The sequence below is a fragment of the Cariama cristata genome, unplaced genomic scaffold (genome assembly GCF_000690535.1).
Source record: "Cariama cristata isolate BGI_N322 unplaced genomic scaffold, ASM69053v1 scaffold13753, whole genome shotgun sequence".
In the NCBI taxonomy this organism is placed as follows: Eukaryota; Metazoa; Chordata; class Aves; order Cariamiformes; family Cariamidae; genus Cariama; species Cariama cristata.
The window spans coordinates 1-27158 of record NW_009609075.1 but is presented as its reverse complement, the minus strand read 5'-3'; the positions used below and the strand labels follow the sequence as shown (position 1 = coordinate 27158).

General features: G+C 37.2%; 1 protein-coding gene across 1 annotated transcript in view; it reads right to left on the bottom strand.

The window, feature by feature from the left end:
* MEF2A (myocyte enhancer factor 2A) overlaps nucleotides 1-26957 on the bottom strand; it is a 44067-nt gene extending 17110 nt beyond the window's left edge. The window contains exons 1-5 of the mRNA XM_009697411.1: nucleotides 26900-26957; nucleotides 15903-16093; nucleotides 10933-11100; nucleotides 7593-7812; nucleotides 7318-7377 (exon numbers count right to left, since the gene is read on the bottom strand). Of these exons, the coding sequence (XP_009695713.1) occupies nucleotides 7318-7377; nucleotides 7593-7812; nucleotides 10933-11100; nucleotides 15903-16093; nucleotides 26900-26957 (697 nt within the window). The remainder of the gene's footprint in view (nucleotides 1-7317; nucleotides 7378-7592; nucleotides 7813-10932; nucleotides 11101-15902; nucleotides 16094-26899) is intronic.
* Nucleotides 26958-27158: the final 201 nt, after the last annotated feature.

Sequence of the window (27158 nt, the reverse complement as noted above, 5' to 3'; positions counted from 1 at the left end):
TAAGGCCTGTGGGGGGGGGGGGGGAGAATCCCATATTGCAAGCAAATACAATAGCATTTCCATGTGCACTAGTTGCTCAATTTATTCACTTTTTCTTTTGAATACGACAGCTTTAAGTGGAAATTAAAAAAACTAAACAGCGTATGTCATTCATACCATTTTCAGCTTTGCAGAAATCACTGCCGATTCTATCATCATTTCAAAAAGTCTAAGGTCTCTGCTAGCTTTGGAAAGAATTTACTGTAACATCTCAAGGAAGTTTAAATAAATGTATTTCTACTGATCTTTACAAATCAATACTTCAGACAATACTATGATTAGAATGAAAATACACATTTGACAGTAATACAAGATTTTTGAAACATGTCTAACAAGATTTATACTTCTAAGGCAGTAGTTTAGACATTAAAACACAGCAAAAAGAAATACACATGAGTAAGTGTCAAGGGAATGCTTACTCATGTTACAAAACTAAAAAAAACCCCCTTCACTTCCCAGGTTGCTGGAATTATTTTTTTTTTGCCTAAAACTACATAAAAGGAGAGAATTTCCAAGGATATTTAGAATTTAAATGGAATTTCTTCCAAGAGCAGGGTTATTGTTCATAATACCACAGCAAACCTAAAACAAAGGCATACTGCTTTCATATCTAAATGTTATTCAACTTTGTGTGAAACATTAGCAGCAGCAATTGGATGCCTTTTAGGTCTTTTGTCAACTAAAGAGTTTACAGTTAATCAAATCAGAGTTGTACTTCCTGGACCTGTGGATTTCTATGCAACTATACAAATCTAATGTAAAAAATGGTAAAGAATGGATGACAGAAGTGTATGTTTAGAGCATCTGAGAATGTGTGGTGGTGTATCCTGGGCAAGGTGACATTATATAGATGTTGAGACTTCACACAGATACACTGCAATACTTTAATCCAGCTGCGAGATTAATAATTTATTATACATGTGGCAAATTCTAACCAGAATTGTCACGTACCTCTTAGTAAACGAGAAATTACGGTAAGATAATGAACATACATAAAAATATATGAAATTTCAACTAAAATCTAAGGGTAGTTCAGGGGCTGAACCGACCACATGTGGATGGGTGGTTTCCAAGGAGAGATTGCTACAATATTAAAAACAAAAAAAAACACAACCAAAACAAAAAAAAAAAAACCACAACCAAAACAAATGCTTTCTTCTACCAGCATGTTTTTCATGCTGATTTCAGCCAGTCATTTCTTGTCAGCTGATCTAATCAGAGGGTGATGGATGGATCAAACTTTGTTATGTGCTGACGTCTAGTAAAGGAAAAGGGTTCAGCTTGCACCCTGTGAAACAGCTGATCTGCAGTCCACTTTCAGTACTCCTTTTCCTTGAGGAGAGTTTGGAAGCTGTAAGAGTAAATAGGCTGCTCTCAGTGTTCTTCAGGGATCCTTCAACTTCTTCCTTGGAGAAGCATGTAACACTTTTGTATTTACCTGCCTAACCTTAAAGATCAGAGCAAGGCAAAACATTATGCCAACACTATCAACATTACAGAGCAAGAACCTCTGCCCACTGCATTTAGCATCAGTTGAACATACATTCTTAAGTCCAACTCCCTTCAATACAAGCTAGGCAGTGAGGAGCTCTGTCTAGTGAAAGACTACTTGTAACACCAAAGAGAAAGTAGGGCAGATCAGAAATACCACCAGTAACACATAACCTTAAGTAGCGATACGCTCAAAGTTTACAGTTGCTTTCCTAAGGTGGTCATCTACAACAACAGTGCCAAGCTTTTTAGCTAATGTAGATGATACAGGCCAGTGAGTTTGAGACTGGGAGCGGAGGGAGAAGGAAGTCTGTTTTCTTAAGGAAAAAGCTGATAGCATCAATCCAGTTTCAAGCAAAATTCCTGCAAGAGGTATGTTTTTCCAGAGTTAGTTGGATACTTCTCATTGGGGTGTCTCATTTAATAAACAAAACAACATGAACAGAAAGGTATGCACAGAAAGCTGTTTTGCTATTGAAGTCTTCCGGTGTACTCTTAAGAATTGCAGCACATTAGCCACTTGACTCAGACTTGTGAAAGACCAAGCTGAAAGATTCCTTTATCCTCAGATGTGCAGAAAAACCTCTCCCAATCAGCCAAGCCCTCAAGACAAAGGGAATCATTTACAGGTGTGGCCTTTCACAGTTCGCTGTCTGGCACAGATCCCTTTCTGGCAATATACAAGCAGTTTACAGGTGTGTGCAAGCTGCCAATTGCACCTCTGTATAACCCCTCCTGAGGCCAGGATAAAAGATCACACACGATCTAGACTGGCTCTTAATAGAGATCCACTAGCTCACAAGACACAGTTTTTTTAAGCAGGTAGATCCTTCAGCTCTATTCCAAAGAAATTCAGTATTACTAAAGTTCCTTCACATTCTCAGAATCTGACTATTAGAAGACATTACAGAAGATACAGCTTTGGAACAAAGAGGAGAAATTCAGTACTCAAGATGATTAGATCTTTCTTATCCATTCCCCTGATAAAACTCTTAGAGGGAAGATAATTTCCCAGAAGATTAAGTGGATCCATAATCTCCATTACTGACCAGAAGGGGTACTTCACTGACAAAGAAATGTATAGATAGATAATATTGTGTCCTTGTGAGATCATAAAAAGCCTCCATTTCCAACAACTCCTTCAAAGTCACCTAGGACTGGGAAGAACTTAGGGAACTCATCTTAGTCCAAAGGTCTCAGGGTTTACAGTTTTCATGCAGTCTTGGCAATGAAAACCGGTGCAGGTCCTTTGCATGGTTCTAGTTCAATGCCATACGGGAAGGGTATGGAAGAAAAAGTAGAGATTGGGTAACAGTGGTACTTCTTTTGAGCCTTTCTGATTGCCAAGAGTCCTCAAGGACGGGACAACTACACTGGAAGTGCACTTCACTGGCAACCTCTGGATGATTCAAGGTGTAATACTGAACCTACTGGAACATAGTGAAGCAGACCTCCTCATGACGAATTTGAAGGTGATCCATCCATCAAGCCCTTTCAGTTCAAAGTCGAAGAAAGTCTCCCTCACATTTGGGTACTCGGAGCAAGGCAGGCTATACTTCACCTAATTAGAATCCACAGCCTTTTGAAAGGAGTAATATAGACACACAGCACATGTTCAAGCCATCGACAACAAACAGCAAGTTGCACACATCCTGATGATACCAGCTTCTTGAAGCATATTATATGCCCATCACAAACTGAATAGGGTTCTAACACTGACCAAGGGCAACAGTATCACGAAAATTCTAGCTCCAAACATTTGATCTAATTAACAGAAAAAATAAATTAGCTCAAAAGCAAACACTGTTATAATGCCAGACATTCTTCCCCTCTCAAAGTAAACGCCAAGTAAAATTTTTCAGCAAATGTTTTTTATGTGGTAGGTAAAATTTGAAAAGTATTACAAAATAAAAAAAAATTTTTCAGAGTTATGACAGCTGTATGTGAAGTAAGCTCTCACTATTATAAAATTATCACAAAATTTTCTGTTCTAGACATAAAAAACCACCTTTGCTACCACACGCAGATATTTTTACTCAAAGTTATTTTCCACAGAAAAACTGTTAAGTTGGCAGATTGACTGCTAAAGCAAATCATATCTATTCCAATCAAGTTACACAGGACTTGAGAAAGACTCATGTGAACTAAATATGAGCCATTTTATGCAACATCTTTCTTTGAACTGGGTCCCAACTATGCAAGATAACCTTTTTACTCAGACATACAGGCGTATAAGGATCTCTCAATGAAATGAGAACAAAAATCTCAAATGCTCAAAACTTCATAATGTCAGTTAAAACTCGGGTTTTTCCTTTGCCTATAAGAGAATATTTGGGAATATAGATATGCCAGTACTCCACCTTTATCTTTGACATCTCTCTTATAAATTGTGAGCTGCAAATTTGACACATGACCTTTCACAACTATATTCATAGGAGAATTCTCCTTTCCCAAGAAGTTTAAAAGAAAAGATTGAAAGCTGAAAGAAGAAAATGTTGGGGTTTTTTTCAAGTGAATTCTACAATAAGTGTACCAAGAAACTAAAACCATTGTTGTCTGCAGACATAATTAACTCGATATACACACTTCAATGGCAGCTGTCAAGTTCTAATTGACAAGTTAGCAGATATACTCAATCTGGTTATGTATGGTTTCTTGATCCTGGTTGCAAATGAGAAGGTTACTGCGCACCTGACAGCATTTGAAAGAAGCCATGCCATGTCCTAGTAGAAAGTGGAGCTCTGACAACTTAGATCACTCTGTGGCTTAGCATTCTGGTGTTAACTAGGTATTTCAGTTTTGCTAGAAGGACTTCTTATAGATGTTCCACTGTTCTTGTATAGCCACAACTCTTACTTGTATGAAAAATCTTTCTAGAAATGAGTGGGTATATGTGTAACATTTTGGGTGCGATGTTCTGGAAAGTAAGAGATAAGTGATGCATTCTGACTTTTCACATAAACTATTAATAAACGCAAGAAGGAAAACATTTTACTGCATTAAATATGTTCACCAAGCTGCTGTAACTGGGTATTTCTACAGTGTAATATTCTATAGCAAAATGCTGTAAACAACTGTTTTCTTTGCTTATTGAAAGAATGAGTCTTAAATCCGAGGCTGCTGTTACTAAAGCCTGATTTTGGAAGAGAGGCCTGAAACAGCCTGATAATAAACTTATTTAGTCTGACTTGAGAAATACTATGGAAATTCACATCTGGCCTCCACGGTTTCTAAAAATAATCCTCTTTTTTCAACTGAGGAAGTTTCCTGCATTTAAAATCTTGCTTACCTGATGCAAACCACACTTTAATATTTCATATCTTTGCTGTACATAGCCAAAGAATGGAAAGCCAATCCTGTGCTTTCAGCCTTGTAGTTGCAGCATTTTTTATTCATAAATTCAATTGCCTGACTTTATCTTCAAAGAACCTTTTCCCAGTTGCCACACTAAGTAGCCAGTGGGCAAGTACTGAAAGGTCAAAAGTTGCTTCTCTAATTCCTCCCTACGAACACATACTGAGGACAGTTATGTGTATTTCCAAAATTGACCTTCAGTCACCAAGACATCTCAAGGCATAAAAGGAACATGAAGGAAGGGGGTGAACTGTCATTTATTTTGTCTTTCTATGGCATGATAAATTTCAATGGCTGCCTGTCCTCTACCAGAGTACTAAATTTTGTTTGGGGGAGACAAAGTATTATTTAAATGAAAAAGTGCTATCATATCTTTTTACTGAAGACCAAAAAAATACTGTAAATTTGATTTTTGGCAAGACCTCTAATTTGTTTTTGAAAGAAATTCTGATCATCTTACAAAATTACAGAACCTGGCTATCAGCCTCCAAGATTTATTGCTTTCTTTGTATAACTGCTAGAAAATGATTACCAAGATACACACGGCAATACAAACAATACAGTCTGTATTTTCTTCATTTTGATTTGCACCACAACCAGTATCAAACATCCAGGTCTTGTGAATGCTGAAGTTGAGAATACAGTTGAGTTGCCTTTAGTGTAATAGTTTAGTAAGCACAGTGAATTTCATACAAAGTAAGAAATGCTAAGGCACATGGAGGGCAGGGAGGCAATTCGAGACAGCCAGCACGGCTTCACCAAGGGCAAGTCCTGCCTGACCAACCTAGTGGCCTTCTACGATGGAGTGACTACATCAGTGGATAAGGGAAGAGCTACGGATGTCATCTATCTGGACTTCTGAAGGCCCTTCACACTGTTTCCCACAACATTCTTCTCTCTAGATTTGAGATACGGATTTGATGGGTGGACTGTTTGGTGGATGAGGAATTGGTTGGATAGTCATCAATGGCTCAATGTCCAGATGGAGATTTGTGACAAGTGGTGTCCCTCAGGGATCAGTATTGGGAACAGCACTGTTTAGTATCTTCATCAATGATATAGACAGTGGGATCGAGTGCACCCTCAGCAAGTTTGCAGACAACACCAAGCTGAGTGGTGCAGTTGCCAGGCCTGAGGGAAGGGATGCCATCCAGAGGGTCCTGCACCAGTTTGACAAGTGGAACCCCATGAGGTTCAATAAGGCCACGTGCGGGGTCCTGCACCTGTGTTGGGGCAACCCCCGGTATCAATACAGGCTGGGGGATGAAGGCATTGAGAGGAGGGAAGGGATGCCATCCAGAGGGTCCTGCACCAGTTTGACAAGTGGAACCCCATGAGGTTCAATAAGGCCACGTGCGGGGTCCTGCACCTGTGTTGGGGCAACCCCCGGTATCAATACAGGCTGGGGGATGAAGGCATTGAGAGGAGCCCTACCAAGAAGGACTTGGGGCTACTGGTGGATGAAAAGCTGGACATGAGCCAGCAACGTGCACTCACAGCCCAGGCCAACCGTATCCTGGGCCACATCAGAAGAAGCGTGGCCCACACGTTTAGGGTGGTGATTCTGCTCCTCTGCTCCGCTTTCATGAGACCCGCCCCCCCCGCAGTCCTGCCTTCAGGTCTGGAGCCCTCAGAACAGGAAAGACATGGACCTGTTGGAGTGAGCCCAGCGGAGGGCACCCACAAAAATGATCAGAGGGCTGCAGCACCTCTCCTATGAGGACAGGCTGAGAGAGGTGGGGTTATTCAGCCTGGAGAAGAGAAGGCTCCGGGGATACGCTATTGCAGTCTTCCAGTACTTAAAGGGGGCTCATAAGAAGGATGAGGACAAACTTTTTAGCAGGCCCTGTTGTGATAGGACAAGGGGTAATGGTTTTAAACTAAAAGAAGGTAGATTTAGACTAGATAGAAGGAAGAAAATTTTCAAAATGAGGGTGGTGAAGCACTGGAACAGGTTACCCAGAGAGCTGGTAGATGCCCCATCCCTGGAAACATTCAAGGTCAGACTGGATGGAGCTCTGAGCAATCTGACTGAGTTGAAAATGTCCCTGGTCATTGCAGAGGGGTTGGACTAGATGACCTTCAAAGGTCCCTTCCAACCCAAATTCTATGATTCTATGAAATTTGGTGAACATCTCTTTAGAGTGCTGCTATTACATTTGTAGAGAAACACAAAAGCAAGAGCAGCATGCTACTACTGAAAAATCACTAAAATAAATAATACAAATATTACTGAAGTGGAAAGGGCAATGGCAGTAAAAAGTTAAATGCCTGACAGGAATTTACAAGACTTGACAATTACAAAGAAAATTACAACTTTTGTTCTTCCACAACCACTTTTTCAAAAAAGTCAAGATAAAAAACTGCTTTTGAATAACTGTGTAACTAAAACCACAACACTATTTTTTAACAAAGATATGATACCGCACTTACCAACTGGACTGGTACCAGCTCCATTTGGCACTGCGAGGTCAGTTGTCCCCAGCATCCCACCTAATAAAAATAAGCCAGAGCACTAAACTAACTTGCTCACATTACAGTATCGTATCATTTTGTACTTCAAAACTTAAGCTGTTAAAAAAAAAAGAAAATGCACCGATATCATTAAGAACTTGTTACTTGGGGGTTTTTGTTTGTGAGGTTTTTTATTTATTAAAGAAGTACAAAGAGGGTATAAAAGGAAAAGCACAACAGTACTGAAATGTTACCTGCATTGCCAGTACTCGGTGGTCTCTGAGGGGCCCCAGGTGATACGTTCCGATGCAGGGTGGTCTGAGGTGGGGAGAGCATGGTCGTGTCCGTTAACGACGAACTGGCTGCCAGTGATGGGGATACGAGGGAACTCCCTGGGTTACTGTAGGTTAAAGTGTTGGGATTGGACACTGGAACTGTAACCGACATCGAGAAGTTCTGAGCAGGCAAGCCAGGCTGAGAAAAGATGATGAGGAAAACACACAAGAAAACAACATTAGCATTAACTACGTTTGCAGAAATAGCACATAATAAAAATACACATTAGAGTTTGCCAAGAATTACTGAGGTTCAAAAAAAAAAAAGAGTTAATTATGTTAGTTTTTAAACTCTATTAAGCATACAATTTTAAAACATCCATTTGTTGTACAGTATGGTGTTAAAACTCTTATACATCATATAAATACAGTTCCAGAAGAATTACTCATAAACTTCTAAAATACTGAAAGTTCAAATACAAAAAATTGAAGATATTCATGAGTTCGCAAGCTCAGAAATACAAATTTACCAGTTAATCTGGATTATTACAAAGCAATGACAAGCTAAACATGTCTATAAATCAATGATTTGACCACCTTCAAAATGTAAGCATAAACATGCACATTATAGTCAGTTATTACATAAAAAAAGAAAAAGTTAGTAATAACATTTTCCATTAATAACCTTGCCAAAATATTGCTACTAATCTTGAAAGTTTTTTCTTTTTCAACAGACTAAAGTTCACTAAGTTCAGCAATTTGAATTTAAACATTTCAGTTATTATTGAGCTGTGTTCCACAAAACCCTGCTTGAATAACCACTCCATCTTTCTTTTTAGCAAATCTCATTTTTTAAATTCTAATTTTTACAGCATTATTTAAAAGGCTACTTTTTTTCTGAAGTATATATGTTTGTTATTCAACAACTATTTGAATCAAAGGCTTAGATGCCTGCCCATCTATGGTACTCATTTGGTTATGACTAACTTCTTCGGCCTTTGTCTCATTCCTATCCTTTGACAGTGATGAGTTTCTGAAACAAAAAGGACTATTTTCTTTCACAACTCTCATAATTACTGGAAACAAAACCAATGACAGGTACAATATAAGGGTAAAAATTCGGTAGTATTTATTGACAGAATAGAGAGATAATAGTTTTGATTTAGAGGTCAAATGCAGGTGACAAACGTTCATGACCTAGCAAGTATACTTAAAAAGATGTACTTTTGTGATGTGCAGCTTAAAATTTACTTAGTATACTTCTGTACAACAATTTTGATACTAGAGATACAACAATAACTAGACTAATTACAAAAGCACAATACATTTTCTACAAGAAACAAAATCTCTTACTAGTGAGAATCCAGAACAGTGTCCCTGCTGAAGTATTCTAAGAATAATTATCAATTTTTGGCACAGACGGAAGGAAAAAGTAATGAAGCATAGCGACGTAATGCTAGCAAATCATTCACAGTATCTAACTAATGACAAGCTGTACTGGTATTTGTTTTCACGGGAAACTACTTCAAGAAACTATTCAACATCTACAAAAAAAAAGGTTGTTTTTAAACAGCATGCTGTCAAGTAACTCAAACTAGATTTTAAATACCTGAAGTATGCCTAAAACAATGCTAGAAGCTAACAGTTGGAACATTTTTTCTGTAGGTTTCTCAATACAGAACTAACAAATGACAGCTTCCCCCCACACCTTACAATAAAGGCTGTCTCTGCCCATCTATGGCACTCATTTGGTTATGGCTGAATTCTTCACACTTTGCCTCATTCCTGTCCTTTGACAGTAGTAAGTGCACTAGAACAAAAGAAACTGTGTTCTTACACAGACCCATAACTACTGGAAATAGAACCGTAACAGGTCCAATTTAAGCTATAAATACAGAACTATAGAGCTAAAAAATAATGTTGCCATTTTTATTTACACTGATGTCTGGACAGACAGTTTAGGTTGTTCATGAAGACCAGAGAAAACCAAGGGAGAGCAATTTAGCTGTAACATACTGAGAGATGAGGCCTGAAGAAGACGCCGCAACACAGAAATGTTGGCTATCAAAAGCTTCAAAACAAAGCAAGAACAAAAGACTGGCTTTATTCAAATATAAAGAACTTTCTAAAAGAAGTGATGCTGGGTGTCATGACTGTCAGTTTGCTGTTAAGTCCCCAGAGACCACCTTACTGCTCTGAACAATGAAATAATTCTTAGTATCAGCAACCCATTTGGGGGCACACTACTCAACTGTCCCAGAGTCTCTGTCGATTAACCCAGCCAGTCCATTTACTTTTAATTGCTAAATGATTTCCAATGTTAAAAAATTCAAAGGCTCTGGCAGAGCCCTGTATTGGTTTTCTTTGAAAATACTTCCTCTGTAATACTCAACAGTAATTAGTTTTTGTAGATGGAAATTAAAGTGTCATGACATACACTTCCATGAAAAACATGCAAAATTTATGCTACTGTTACCCCCAAACTCCTTGAGTTTTGGAGTCAAGTTACTTATGGCTGCAAATGGGTTAGGCACCTGGGACAGAATTTTCAAATATCTTTCAGTGTCCAGGAACTATCTGCTAGAATTTCAACAGAAGGAAGGCACCAATCTTTTGAGGCTCCCATTGTGCACCAGTCTTTAAAGATCTAAATACCTTTCTACACCCAGTCTTCAGCAAAATAAATTCCACTGATTTTATGACAAAATTAATCCAGTTCCATTTGCCTGCTTGTAACATAATGTAAAAAACTTGATCAACGGACAGATAAAGAGCTACAAGATGTAAATAAACTGTCCTACATCCCACGACAAAGATCTATCTTTATAGTAGGATTAGGCAATGCAGCTAGGCTCCTGAAATTTAGAAATGTTACCTCATGTTCACAAGGTATGAGAAACTGTGAGTGGAAAAGAGAAGCTAGAGATAAATCATCTTATTCTTTAAAATGCATTTTAACAAGATCAAGTATCAGTATCTCACTCTTCCTCAAAAATACACATTCCCTTCTCAAACCATTACAATCTCTTGTCTTTGCAGTGGTTTCCAGTGGTAAGCAAACACCATGAAAATTCTCATGCATGTAATAGAAGCACAAACCATACTTTAGTACTCACTGCGATTTTATGATTCCGCATCATATTATCAAACTCTTCATTAATTTTTTTATATTTTTCTTCTGTATGTGGCGTGAGCACATATGAAGTGTCAGGGTCCGGGCTGTCGCACCCTCTGTGTTCCTTCTTGTTCAGAGCCTAAATAATGAAGTTAATAAAAAGGATCAACAAATAAAAAGTAGAGATAAAATAAAAGTACTTACAGGGCCTCGCTTGAAAATAAAATCACTATCTTCATTTAGTTTGCTGAATCTGTCCTCCGATAGTGGACTGTGCTCAAAGTAATCGTCAGCATCAGGGCTCTCACAACCATTAAGGCCTTTCTTTCTTAAGGTCTGAAATACAATTGGAAAATTCACATACAAATCATACTAACTTGCCAAGAAGTTTTGTATACTACTGAATCATTCAGAGCCACTGAAACCACATGAAACTTTTACAGACAAAACTCACTGTTCAACAGACAGGATCAGTCTTTCAAAATAGTGGCATAGTACACAAAGAAAAAAGGTTCATTCAGAGGCACAGACTCTCCCAGGTGCCATCTCATGGGTAATTTTAACCTACAACCACTTCACCTCCCCAGTTTTCCATGCAAAACCATTTTTAGATACTGGCTGATGGAGTACAGTTGCCTGACATACAAGGAACATTCAAGCCTATGGCAAAGGAGTTAATGTCATTACTGGTAATTAAAAGCCAATTTACTGGATCTTTAATAAATTGATTTTAGCATGCCAATCTGAATATTCACATTTTAAAGAGCATACAGTTAAACTCTGAGAAACACAGTGGCTAAAATTTTTGATCAAATTCAACAACTGCAGTACATTAATACAAGTAACACTTGGTCTCGGTAGTTTATAAAGGCAGGATTTTCCTGCACTTCTGTCATCCTGCATGATAACAAGAACTGCAAGAAAGTATAAAAAGAAATTACATAATCCCTCTCTAAAATGACTTAGTTTGCTAAATATAAGTTTTTTCAGACTCCTTTAGACTAACTTGATGCAACCGCTTTATAGAACTACTTCCTGTTTTCTGATGGAGAATTCACATCAACATCCCCCGGGTGGGGGGGATGGAAATCAAACTTGCCTACAATCGAGGTATTACAAATAAGCTACTGAAAGAAAGGATGTGAAACTACAAGTCTCATGATCAAATTTTAAGAGATATTTGTATTCCTTGTTGTTTTTCTTTTTCACTCTATTACACAATCAGAAATCTTTCTTCGCAAGTTCTCATTTATAACAAAACAAGATTTAAAATATTACCTATAGAAAAACCTTTAACATTTTAGAAAAATTTCAAAAGGAAAGCAATACAGATTTTTGAACAGATACACCTTAGCAGTGCATAAGGCAGCATAAAAGGGTTTTTTTGTAAGAAATTATCTATATTCTATGGATTTTACACTAAAAACCCTAAAGATTCGAAATCTGCAATTCGAGGTTCTCAGCACCATAAAGAAATTGCATGTGTCTTCCTATGGAAGCTATGTTTCCAAACACTGAATTTCTGATTTAAAAACAAAACAGAAGTTTTAGACTATAGTATTGATCAGCATTTTTTTCTTGAAGTGCTATCTACTAAATTTTAGCACAATAAAAAGTGCACAAGACTTTCTCAGGACTCATATATATGCAAAATATTGACTCTATCTACTTCAGTTTTAAAGCAGTACTTGAAAATTCAACTACGTCGTCTGAAATTCTTTAATACCACAGGTCACCATAAGCTATAATTCCTTCTCAAGTTTCTTGGCTTGCTCCGCATATCCCACACAGTGTCTGGAACTCCCACAAAAATGTAATCACTAAATCGGCATATGGGGAAAACAGGTGTAGCTTCCTCCAGCACCTGTCACAGCACTGATCCTGCTCCTCTAACCAATCAGCTGGACACGTATATGGACTTGGCCATACAAGGACTGGCTCTTCGGCCTCTCAAGGTCGGAGCCTGTTATCCCTCTCCCAGCCCTTCCTAACAAGTCAGCCTGCCAGTCTTCTCCACTTTGATATCAGTAGGGAAAATGTTAACACTGTATAATCTGGATTACACTTAACCCCTGCAGCCCACAGAATGCTGTAAATAGAATCCAAATATGTCTTTACGTGGTGCTCAGTGCCAACATGCATACACAGTGCCCAAGGCAGCTGTATTTAGATACTATAAAGAAAGATTTTGCAAGAAACACACATACTGTTTATTTTACCTCCTTTGATAAACACGTTAGAGCAATTTTAAGTATTGTAGCACGGGAGTTTCATTAGCGCTCCTTTCAATATTCTAAAGCAATAAGAATTAAAAAAAAAAAAAAATCGAGTGAGAGCTTTTAAGCATAATGGTGCCAATTCATCTTCCCAGATCTGTCTGAAAATTATACTCGAAAGTTCTAATTTAAAGGAAGAGATTTAGTTAAATATAAAAATGCATCCTTCCTCTTGGTGGCTGTTTGGGTTTTTATATTTATTTTTGATAACAATGGGGTTAACTCTGCTTTGACTCATGAGGAAGGAAAATGCCTCAGTATCTCCTGTTTAAGATTCTGGAAACCTTCACCCCAGATGAGGTTCCTGTCATTGTGGAAGGATTTAAGCCACAGTTCACTGTTACAGATAATAAGTCTGGGTCTGATATCCAAAGCTCTGTCTCCTTATCACTGAAACACAAACTGCCACTTTGAGGACCTAACCATAAAAAGACTGCCAACTTTATCATTGCCCAGTAACATAATAGTAAAACATTTCTGCTCCATGGCTCGTACTAACAAGCGGAATGCTGTAATCTGTTCACACGGCCAGGCGAAGCCTACGCAAGACAGTCCAGCCTCAGTTTTCTCACAGGTTACCACAGGGTGAGACATGATAACAGGCCCTTGCTCAAGGGAAAACAAGGAAAGCCATGACTACTGGGACTTGATCTGTGGGGACACAGGAAAGCCAAATTCCATCAACAAGTGCTGACTCCATCCTCGAGATTCTCTAGAGCTAAAATTTTGTATTTCTCTGGTTAATGCAAATAACTCGCCCCCCTGAGCTTTTTCCAAGATACTATCATGAAGACTGAAATTTTATAAATGCTGAAGATTTGGTGGGAGAGAAAAAAAATGTCAGTTAGTGAGACCATATAATACCTGTGTAACATGAAGACAGTTTTATTTCTCTGCTGTGATACACAAGCTTATTTAGAATAAAATCAGAGTTTCTGCAGTTGAGGCTAACAAATAGAAAACATAAGTTTTCTTACTACAACAAAAGGGTAAAAGAACACTAAATTTCAAGTTTTTCTATTGGATGCTCACTGCAACTATCTTCTGGTATTCAGTCTTGTTTTCCAGATCACCTAAGGGAACGTGTAGCCTTTTGAGTTAATCTGTATTACTTTCCACTTCCTCTAAGACTTAGCCAAAATTACTGGAAATTGTTCCAACATGTTTGCCAATGCACTGTACTGTGCCTTCAGTAACTGAGATTGTGCAGCTTTGATATTAGACTGGAGTAACCGATGAGAGGAAAGCACTGGTTTTTGTCAGAAAATAATTTATGAGGATTTATAAATTATTATAAATCATTATAAATTATAACAAATGATAACAAATTATACATACAGAAAACTATTCACAAGGAACTACAGCAAGTATGAAATCTTTTTTTAGAAGAATGAAGCAAACGCAACAATATAGTTGTGTGACATACAAAGTTGCTATACATGTATTCCAGACAGTTATGGTCATCTTGATATTGCAGAATGACCCAGAAGTTTTAAACTGCTTAAAACTGAAATATGCAAGTATTATAACTATTATTTAATATTGATTTTTTCCTTTTTGAACAGTAGCGCTTAGAAAACATCGTATGGGAACAGCTGGACTAGCTATGACAGGTTTAAATATTACATTCAAACACATGGCACAAGAGTCCTAATATTTTCCTGAACTTCCCCAGACATATGCAAAGTACTTTTTAATTGCCCTGCATTTTGCTAATCTAAGAAAAGAATCATGCCTTGGCAAGAATCATCTAAGGAACAGAAGAAGGGCTTCTTGCAAAACAACAACAAAAACACTAATTAGCTTCTCTCTACAATTCAACATAAATTTTACTGAAATCAATAATACACATACCAAACAGTATAAAAACACCAGTAAAGTTATTTATTGTATGATCCATGAGGAAGCAAAGATGATATTCAACCATCACAGTAGTAATTGTCTTAGCATAAGCTTCCTTCCACAAAATCCAAGAGAGAAACATGAAAGGCAGGAGTTTTAAACCTGCTGTGTCTCCACAGCATGAAATCAAGTCACCACCTTCTCCAAGGCTTGTTCCAGCCCAGCTGCACACAGCTTCTCTCACACAAACCTACACTGGCTCAATATACTGGTCGTCAGCAGTACTGGAAACCAGAAACTCTGAACTAATAAACACAGATTACTGCTACCAGAGATGAAGTTAAATGACAACCCCCAACTGTCCTCTTCCCCATGAAAGATCCTGTTTTTTACATCCGACTCTGAAAGGACATGTTGCTAATAGTCAAAAGAGCACAATCAGCATGTTTTGTGCTCCAATTCAGTGAGTGTGGTTAAAAAGCCAAGACTTCTGATATTAGTGATCTGGGCTCATTACCAGCTCTGGCAAAACTGTAGAGAACTTGATTATGTTCATTGTCACCTCAGGAAATAATATTTTTCTGCCTTAAAGCAAAGAAGTAGGATGACCTCATATGTAAAAAGTGTTATGAAGTGCAAAAAAGTGTCACTTCATTCAAAACATTTTCAGTGTTGGGTTTCTTGTAATATTACACAAAAAGGAAATGGTTGTTGCTATCAATGCTACTATGTATCATGTTACCAGCTCTATTTTTGCACTTGCTACTGGAGCTGGCCAAACAGGATTCTGGAGGAAAAACATTTCCAAAATTTGACTACGACTGAAACGAGAAGTGATTTCCCTTGGGAAAGGCAAACCTTCCACTTAAAACCTGTGGCTAGTTCTGTTTCTGCTGTTGCAGACAGAGCACGCAAAAGCTGTGAAGCAGCACAAATTTGGAGTACTTTTTGTAAAAAATTGTAATTTAAAAAAGTGTCAGTATTCCTCAGGTCTGAAGTAATAGAAAGGTTCCACTACTACTGTCAAACATCCCTGTTACTCCAGTAGACACGTACACCATGGTTATCAAAAGGATAACCAATTGAACAGTTTCCTAACGCTCTAGAGAGCTGCCACGCAATAGTGGAGAGGGAGAAGACACTGCTGCCACTTGCACCAAATTCCAAAGGCTCCTCACTCACAAATGCAGTCGCCAAGCACTCACAGAGCTCTGGGTAGGAAGAATGGGACTGAGCATCCCTGTCATCTGTGGTGGGAATAACAATAAGATCACTGAGATAAGACACCGTGAAGTTGCAGTCATGCCAATAAAAATGCAAAAGCCAGTATCATTAGCCTAGGTTGCAACAGTGCCTTTCCTATCGATGTTCAAGAACAAAGAAAAATAATTCCTAAAACAGAGATCCAAGGACAACCGAGAGCTATTTAGCTGTACTGGGGCTTTCAGGATCGTTCTCACATTCCATCTCTGCAGATGTTTATAGAGCCCCATGCTTTAAGCTTATTTCCCCATGCTTTAAGGAAACTGCTGAAGTCTGTGGGAGCAGTCTGACTAGCTGACCGACAGTAACAACTTACTGCCACAGAAAGTGCACGATCCTAGAGACCACCCTTACACCAACTCTGATATTTGCTCAAGCCCGCAATAAGTCATTTTTTTTCTTCGCTAAAACGACAGAAAAATGCTCCTTGGCCAGTCTTTATTTAATTTATTTTTGCTGTGTTTATTTTCAATTGTAGCAGGAATAAGGTGGTTTTCCAGTGTAGGGGCTGAGCACCACAGACACAAAGTAGGCAGAAGGAATAGCCTGTCCTTTCTGGCAGCAGCAAACCATTGCCTCAGCCACCACTGATAATCACATGCTACTTAAAAAGCCGCACCTTTTTTCCGAGATATTCACAAAACGAAGGACAAATACAGTAGTCACAGCACCACCCAGTTTTCATTCTTATTACCTGAAACATCAGTGACAGAAAACAGAGCACATTTCTTTAACGCAGTTCAACTCCCCACAGCAGAGAGACTTCAACTGGCAAAAACTACATGTATCACTACAGACTTTACATACAGCAAAAAGTCATGCTGAAAGCATGACAATTGCTTTATTATTTGCTTCCTGTTACATACTATTGCCAAGAAGTTGAGCCTAAAACTGGGCTGCATTTTTCTTCTTTTATAACACAAAATATTTCACTTTCATCACCCTGAACAATACTACGGCGTATCATCCTTTACACACAGTCATTTCTCCCCTATTATGTATAAAACATACTCAAGTATCCAAGGAGTATTCCTGGTCACTGGAAGATATTCACAGTTTTTAAACTTCCTGCGGGTCAGTTTAGCTGCAGAAGTATCACTACTTCTGTTTCTTTTCCCTAAAGTAACAACACAGTTCTGCAAAGTTGGAGCTTGAGCCTGCAGTGCTGGGTATACAAATTTTACCACTGTCTAAAACAGGAGTGAACCCTAAGTGCAGCATACACATCAAAAGTGAACAGCCAGAGAAAAACCATATAATTCCACTCAGTAACGGTGTTTTGTGTTTGAAGCTCATCAACATTGTTTCCAGTAGGCTTCAATTTCTTTTTTTCCTAGTTAGATGTACTAGATTATTTTATGTAATGTTTACAAGTTATGTAAATTTTCCTCAGGCTCTATTAATATTCTCAACTTCAACCACTGAAGCATCTGCAAATTTCATTATGCAGCCATTTTCTTTTCCTTTGAGTTAGGAGGCTATATAAGCTTAGCCCTAATACTATTCCTCTCAGTACCCCCGACACATTTTCCATTGCATTTTGCTATGCTATCAGTTAGAATTTCATATTCTAATTACAGCCACGAATACATAACCCAAAACAGCACAGTAAAGCAGAGCGGTGCCCAGCTTTCAAAACTTCCGTGAAATGCATAGGAGGTCAAATTAGATTATGACAGACATTTCCACAAGCTAAGCGACTTGGAGAGCTTAACCTCTTAAAGAACAAGGCCTCACTAATCTTTCTCGTAGGCTCCCCAACCAAAATAATGTATACTAAGTAAAATCTGAAAAATTGACATACTCTACTTTTAGCTTACTTAAATAATATTTTTCCATACTTGTGCTCAGTTAGTAGCGGTATTTCAAAAGTAAATAATTGATATTATGCAAAAAATATCTAGACATCAAAAATCCTGAGTCTAGCAACAAAGGTTGCTACAATGATTATATTTCTTGGTCAAATATTATATATCTTAGGAAAAAAGGAGGTTTAGGATTGATTACTTATTCCAGGGTTCTACAGACAAAAAAAAAATCATAAGGCTGCCTAGGACTAGGCTGTAAAATATACAAGGAAGCGCCCGTTAAAAAAATGCTCTACTATGTTCAGTTTTAGGTAAACGTATTCATCATTTACAGATGAAAAATGTTCATGATTTGAAATTTTATCAGTGTCCCTGTTAGATGCTGCTCCAAGACATGGTCTTGTTTCAAATGTTGGAGCACTTCCAGTATCTGGCAAATTTTAACATGTGTCCCTGGCTTGCCAAACACGAAAGCTAGCTGTCAAATTCCTCCAAGATATGATAAAGATGGCACTCAGGATTCAAACTCTCATTTATATAAAATAACACATACAAAAGGTTTTAAGACATGATATGGCACAAAGCTTAAATTCTACCTTGAAGCATTTTTGCTGTGAAACATTATTTTAAATAGATAAACCACATGCAATTACTAAAGAATAACAACTGTATGGGCTATAAAATCCACTCTTCACCGCCAGAACTATTACACAATGCACTGGACTAGAACATATAAGGAAGGGGAGTTGCTTACTTGTATTTGTGATTTTAGAGAAACACTATCTGTAAACTGTAGACTTTATAATTCAGTTGCTGACTTACAAACAAGCTGGATTGCTCATTCCTAAATGAACTTCTTGAGACTTAAAACGATTAGTAATCCATTAGCACTGATAATACTGTTTCCACAGTGAAAGCTAAGCCAAGCTCTCAAAGTCTGATATTTGATGCATTTGTCTTTGTTTCACTTTCTATACAACTTACTAGATTATTAAATTTTATATCGCTGAGCAGGTAGAAAGTACCATCAACTAGGTTTCTCCATTAAAGAGTACTAAATTGCCAGTCTAAGTCGGTCTTATTCAATCTTTTTATTGAAAACAAAAGACAAAGCAGACTGATGTTCATCTTCAGGAAGCAGAAACTATTCCTTCGCATATAAATTAAAAATATTTTATAGTCCTTTCAGGGAATGCAGTCTGCAACAAACAAAATTAATGGTAAGACCAAGCAAAACACAGTTCTATGTTAGAATGCTCAAAGAGATATTTCATGGTACATAAATGCTTTTTTCAATCCTTACTCAAGTGACAATATACATATGTACATACGTATCCTCCCATATACACCTCCTCCCATGCTTGCAAGGGTTAAAATATAAATCAGCAACAGCAGTAGCCAACTGAATGCCTCCTTTCGGCAACAGTATATTGCAGATAAGCCATACGGAACATAGGAAGTTTCCAAGTGTAGCAACCCATCTGCCTAATATCCTTTACAACCTTTTAGAAGTTCTTCAGTAAAAATATTATCTCCTACTCATAGTTTACCAAGAAAAATTCTCTAAACTCCAATTACCATTCAATGATATAAAAAGAATGGGTTCCTTTTGGTCTACCTGCCTATGCAGTATTGCCATTTCAAACATTTCTTGCCCTGAATTTCTCTATACGGCTTGAAAATTGGAAAGGTTAACAGAAAGCATTTCAAAGTCTTGGTACTCAAGATAACTTAGTATTATCTAAATAGTAATTGCAACACAGATAGCAACTATTCCCAAAGAAAATGCTTAGTGGATTCTAAGGATTTATGTAATTGTTAAATTACCATTCACATGTAAGATTATGGGAACTGGCTATATTAATATCTACCAGAAGAAGCTTCAAATACTAGTATGGAACTGCCATTTTGTTTCACCTAAAAAGGTGTCCAACCGTACAGACAAATAGCTAAAAGTACAAGTGGGCACATGTGTGCGCTCTAAACAGGTGTGGTATACATGCACACACACACCCCAGCATTATCCTGGTTCATAACATTACTGCAGGATATTTACCAAAAAAAAAAAAAACCAAACAAAAAAACACCAAAAACCACACCACAAAAAAAAATACGCAAGTTGAATAAAACAACTGAAAGCAGGCACCTGAAAACACCAACCAAGATAAGTACGTACAACAGGAAGCAGCAAGCCTCTCCAGAAATAAAGTAGTACGGTATAAGGAGATACATCTCTTATTTTTATTGAATTAAAATAATTAGAGTGTAGGACTTCAAGACAAAGCTGTAATAAGTATGTCACAACTCATGTTTTGAATTGAACTTCTCAGTTATATGTCAAAGGAATATACTTAATATGTTTTTCTTGCATAATCTTCACTCAGTGTGAATTATTCAAAAGCCAAAGCACCTCTTTGAAGGCTGTCCTTACCTAACCTGAAAAGGAGGTGGGAAATCAAAGATGGGAGCTACAGAGGTAGACAGAAAAGACCGTATGGGAATCAGGGACAGCGAAGTATGAATAAACTTTACTCTATCATGTGTAATTCATGTCAACATTGGATAAAGACGGGCTCTGGTATCCTCGATTTTTTTTCCTTTTAACAAGTCACTATACTCAGTAAGTAAGTACTGAATTGTAAGTTAATGCAAAAAAGAGCAGGGATTTAAATAGCATCGGTTTGTTACAGTTAGAAGAGCTTTCAGTGGGACAATGTCTAAGAGATTTGATATAAAAATCTTCACAATATTCCCAATGAATTTGGGAGTTTTTAATTAAAAATATATTATTCACTTCCTATTGAAAGTAACTGATAAATAATTCCAGTAAAACATCATTTAAATGTTAAAATTCACACTACCGCCAATTTAACTAAGTTAACTAGCATTCCATAGTCTATACTATAAATCACAGACATGTAAGCTCCCACATGAAATATTAAATCACTAATACGACATTAATAAGATGTATACCTATCACCGGTAAGTCACAAAAAGATACTAAAACTGTATGCGTATTGATTTATAAGTATTATGAACAAGAATGATATGATATAATAAGGGCTGTTAGGAGATTCACAGGTCTGCACCACAAGAACCATAAATACTTACTGTATTCAGGTGATAAAACAGTTACTACACAAAACATACCAGGGGACAGGATCAACATGAAGCCCTTTGTTCAGAATGTTACAGCCTAGATGGGCCACACTACTTGCAGTAAAATGCTGGCAATGAACAAACCGCATTCTCCATCACATGACCAGACACATCTCATCACACCAACACATCGGTTACCTGACTGGGAGGTTTTATGACAGCATGAAGGTCTAGGCTATTTTTTCTTGGAGGCTAGAGACTGCCCTAGCCCTCCTCTGCAGAAGCACGATCAGTTTAACGCCCAAACATTAAGATTATTCAAAAGCAAAGTATTAGAAACTTCTCAACAGAAACACAGCACATAAACATGCCGAGGTCTAAAAGGCAACCAGGAGTACAGCACCCTATAGATGATGATCTCCCTCCTTTTTGACAGTTTATGCTAAAACACTGGCTAATGAACAGCAATGATCAGCTCTCACTTCCACTGTCCCTTCTGCAAGGTGGTTAATCCCTGACAGATTGGCAGGGTTGACAGCTGAAGACACTACCAAACCCATGAGCTTGAAAGTCAAAAGCTGGGGTTAACATTAACTCTTTACTGAAATCAAGAGTATCGACAGAAAGAACAGTTATTTATCTTACTGTAGTTCCAGGAGATGCATTGTTCTGGGGTCTAGTCTTTCCATCCACAGCTTGCGCAAAGTCACTCACTCTTGATTAACAGATGCCACGGTCCTCGCTTTGAAATTGCAAAGTAAAAATTTCTAACTGTCAATACAGAATTTCAAAAGCACTAAATTCTGCAGCAGCACAAGGGCTACAGAATACATGAGACAAGCACAGCTTGAAGAACTTGTTAATAAAAGTCAATAATCATGTCTTTGTGTGACTGTCTGCATGAACTCCACCATTAACAAGCAGTGAGCTGTTACAGGTTTTCTTGGAGTCAATTTTCAATCCTACTTAACACAACATCTCCAGAATAGCTAAACCCAGAACTGGATCTTTGATATGCATTTCCCAAGCAGTGGGCGTGAGAACTGGACTTTGTGTGTCTGCGCTATAAATTTAAAAAATAAAAACATTCTCCAAACACACTGCAGAATCAGTTGGAAAAACATCACTTGCACAGCTGGGAAATAAATACAGGACTTCACAACGGAGGAGAATCACTGTTTTTATGTCGCTGACTGGGAGCACCTATTTAAATAAATACTAAAAACAGACTCCAAAGAAAAGGAGAAGTATGTGTTATTCACCAAGAACAGAAGCTATACGCAATATTTTCTAAAAATAGCTGCTTTCATTATGTTTTGATTCTTTGGAATGTGCTATTCAAATCTGTACTACAAACAAATATATAAACATGGAGCCTTAATCACCCTTTGCTTCTAAAGGACGATGGCAAGTAAGATGTGTAGGATGTAGGAATCACTCCAACAAACTCTCATGGGCCAAAGAATCCCAGATGCAAGATGGATCCTTAAACAATCTCTCAAAACACTCTTAGTTACCCCACTTAACGTGCATCTTTATTTTACAATTGTCTAGAATAGTTGGCACATTTTAGCTTCTACAGTTCAAAGTTTATATTTTAATAAAGATTTGTGAGGAAGGGTGGAGTAAATATAGTACTACTATCTCCTAACTTGCAACATAAACCAAAGTCAATGTTAGTTTTCGTAGGAAACACATGAAAAATACTAACAATAGCCATAACCTAAAAAAAAAAATTTACACAGATTCCACCTAATAGCAAGTTTTACATGATAAGGCCTCATTCAAAAGCACAATAGCCCAAGTTTTCTACAGTAAAATGAGCAAAAGCAAAAGTTTCTTCATTCAAACCTCATCCTAGTAAGTTACACTGGTACAGTGAAAACAAGTTTTCCTTTTACTGCTTTGGGCTGTTGAATATTTTGATTTATTCCAATTTCATCTAGATAATGCAAACTGCAAAGGAAAGCACAAAAATGACACGAACTAAAAGCAGTTAACATTACATAATTAGAATCCAAAATATTCATTAGCATTGTTGGCTATTTCTTTGATGGTTACTAAGTTTGGAGTTCAACGAGAAACTTACACAATTCTTACATCATCCAAACTGGAATATTAACAATTCATGTTACCACTAGAAACTGAGGAAAGAACCTTTAAATAGTATTACTTTCTGTTTAGATATAGTGTACACTTTAGGATTCCAATGACAGGCTTATACCACTGACCGGCAGAATAGGACACCGAACAGTCATGCCCATAGTCATGTCTGTCACCTTCAGAACTGTTCTAAGAACTAAAGCACGTCTCTGGGAACTTTACTGATTATAAGTAGCTTGTAGCTACATACACAGGTAGTGATGGGAACTGAATCAAGCCATGCTTTAAATAATTTTAAAGAAAACTGTTATCTGTGCTCAGAAAAATTGCTGCCTAAATTCCCCCAACAAGTACTACTCCAGCTCTGCTTAGAACTTGCTTCTTCCAGACTGTAACTTGTAACAATTCATTTACTATATCTATTAAGCTACATCTAATTATTGTTATTTTGAGTTTCATGACAAATTCAGGAAAAAAGTTAACAGCATTTGACGGAGGCAGGAAGGAGAAGACGGGAGAAAGTTTAGTATATTAACTATGGTTTCTCATCAGGTAACTGTAAGAAAGTGGTGGAAAAGGAAGAGGGGAATAAATTATCTCTGGTCTACAAACAGAATTTAAAACACTGGCCAAGCATCTAGCTTTCAGGACAATTAACCATTTCATTACGACAACCAGGTCAAATCACTGATAGCTTGTAATGAGGACAGAAAAAAATTTTGGTATTTCCTTTTTACTAATGATATTTGGACCTATGATATCATTCATTCCCCTTTAAAGACAGATTAACATAAACGGGGGGAAAAATTTCTCGAAGAGGAAAACATGCTATTATGACCAACTCAAACTCTTGGTGAGTCTTCTAGATTAAACACAAAGTTATCGTGGTTCTTTAAAAATATATCCAAATCACCTATTGCAGGGTTGCTTCTGCAGAGTTTTCAGTACACAGGTACTGTACAAAGGCCCCGTACAAAGGCCCTCTCCTAGTATTTGACATAGATTTAAGATTCTGGTCCTCACAGCAGCACAGCCTCCTGAAGAACCGTCTGATTAGATTAGATTTGAGATTCTGATGTACAGTCAAGTAAGTCGTCGTTCATCATTAAGTAATCAGCTTTTTTTGTTAGTTTATTAAAAAAATAACATTATGACAGGAAATTTCATTTTACAGCTTTAAGATAATCTCACTGGTATAACTGTCATAGGACTCTCATAGGACAGACAGCAATCTGAACTGGAACTACATAAAATTACTAGTGGTAATGCAACAGTTAAGCACAACCTTTATTAGCAAGAGACTTTGCATCTTGATATATAAAGTTTTTATTCTAAACAAACTTCAGAGCTGTATATATATATATGCTTTAATTAGTGACTAAAGCTGGAATTCATCAAAATTCAGAATAACAGCACAGCATGGTAAGTTTAAAGCACCAGCCATGTTTTAAGAGGCAGAAATCTAGTGTTCTTAACCCTAAAACACTAAATTTAATCACTGGTTTAGACATGAGGAAAGTAGAGCTTTAGATTATTTGCAGGTAAGCCAAAGCTGTTTAAAAAGAAAAAAAAAAACACATTAAGTCTATCCTACTTCTGGCAATTCTTTATATATCAGAAATGAAGGAGTGCAAAATGGCATTAACTAAACACAAACTTCTTTCCAGCACTGTCAGCTTTCTTAAAGTCACCAACAATCTGTCATGAAAAAAAAGCATGTCAACATTAGTCACCAGTACGCCCAAAGTAATTTCAGCATAGTCAAAGAATTTTAAAAAGTTTTTTAAAGTAGAACAATATTACCAAATGTAAAATATGGAAAAAATTAATGATAACAGTAAATAGGTCAAATAAAACAACTTTGGGGATTAAGTGTTGAACTTAATCTCCAAAATTAAAAAAAAAAGGGGGGAGAAAGAAGAGACAGACACCATTACGAGTGGTAACTGTTCTGCTCAGCACAAACTACAGAGGTGTCTTCTGTTGCTATATTAAAAATAAATATTTGCTACCTTGATCACATTTTTAACTTTTCAAGGAAGTTGTTTCTTCCTGAAACCTGAGAGGGAAATAAAACCCCAAAGCATAACCCGTTTACAAGCCAGGTTTACAGTAAATGCTTCTACTAGAAAAAAAAAAATAGATTCAAGCTACCATACATATATATACACAAATATATATTTTTATATATCTAAGGTTTTGATGAATCATATTCCAAACCACTTCAGTTTTTATGCATTTTCTCTCTTTTTAAAGGTAAACTAAAAGTGAGATTTTAGTCCTTAACCATACATAAATCCTCCTCAATCACCTCCTTAAAATGTCTCAAAGGCATTTGTGCGCCATCTCAAATTATTTGAAATGTTATATGCAGTATAATTACATTTACATAATCATTTAGCAAATCAAGTCCAATAATGCCTACATTTTCTCAGCATCATGAGCAGATTACAAAGTCATTTCCTTACCTCACTGAAATAATTTTTAAGCTTCTTCCTTCTTTTAAATGGATACCACTTACTTCCAGTGTGGTCCATGCTATTTGGAGACCAAAGCAAGTGATCCGAACAACAAAAGCACATGGTAATACTACGCATAGTACTCATACGTATTCTTCTACCAGCTCAAAGCCTTTTCCTTTCTCTTTCTTTCCCCACCCCCAAAAGTGTAGCCCACTTCTGGCAATTCTCCATCTATCAAATACGAAGGAATGCAAAACATTAACTAACGGGCATTGTCAACCTTCCTACAATCTCGCTCTAGTGTGCGTCTAACCATCAACATCCACGGTATCGCCTCTCAGCTCTATCTCAGTTCTACAAAGCTGTGTTGATATTTCATGTAAATTTGGAGATTTTAGTCACCTACATTAAGCATCAGTTTTCATTTTCAACTGAAGCTGGTTGTAGAGCACTCTCTTCCTTTTTAAAAATACGTTTAAAACCTTATCATGTAACTTTTCTCATAAAACATTTCAAAGAAATATATTTTTGAAGGATGTGATCCAGTTTCCACCATCTTACTTTTTAGCTTTGAATAGCGAAGTATGGAAGCCCAAATTGTTTGCCAAATGCGTATCTGGATTGGATATACCAGGTACTCATCAAGGAAGAAAATCGGATCAATTAACTGAACATCTTTCTCATCTGATTTTGTATGTGTGCATCCATGGATACTGAGATACAATTCCCAGACCTTCGATTTCATATCAAGTTCACCCAAATTTAAAAGGAGAAGCTATGAAACAATTCAAGTGCTACCAAAATACCATAACATCCCATGGTTAAGAAACTACTCTACAATATGATACACCAATAACAGTTCAAAATATATGTTGGTAATCCATAGAAAAGAAGCAATGCTGGGGAGTTGGAGAAAACTGGATAAAAAACAACCAAAAACCTTTTGGTTTATAAACACAGTGTTTCAACACCAACTTTTCTGTTTATGCTCCCCACACTGTTACACTTGTCTCCTGGCATATGCTCCATCTGGCTGTGGAGACACATCTGCTTCTTTATGCTGCGGGCTCTACATGTGCAGATGAGCTCTACATGCTTACTCAAAGCTATGATCTGACAATTGCATCTCTGATACTATATATGCCTACGACTAAAGAACATGCATTGTTCCCATAACAGCTCTTCATTAAAATTTTGTGAAAAGGCAGAGAAATAGATTACCCATTTGATATTTTAATGCAAGATGATCCTGAATACAGCTTCTGCAAGATTAAACTCGTTTATTTACAATACTGTAAGTAGCAGCAGGTACACCTACCTGCTTTCTGTCTTGTTTCTGTCAAAACTACGACATGACCACTATCACACCAAGCCATCGCAAATGTTCCTTCGTTTTAGTGTCAGCATTTCCCATGTTAAGAGATTTAATACAAACATTCAAATCACTTGCTGTAACTTACACCAAGAAACAACTATGATTATTCCAATACAGCATTCTTTTCACAAAAATTAGTATGTTTACAGTAATTACATGACATAGTTGAGGACACTTTTTTATATTTTTATATATATATATT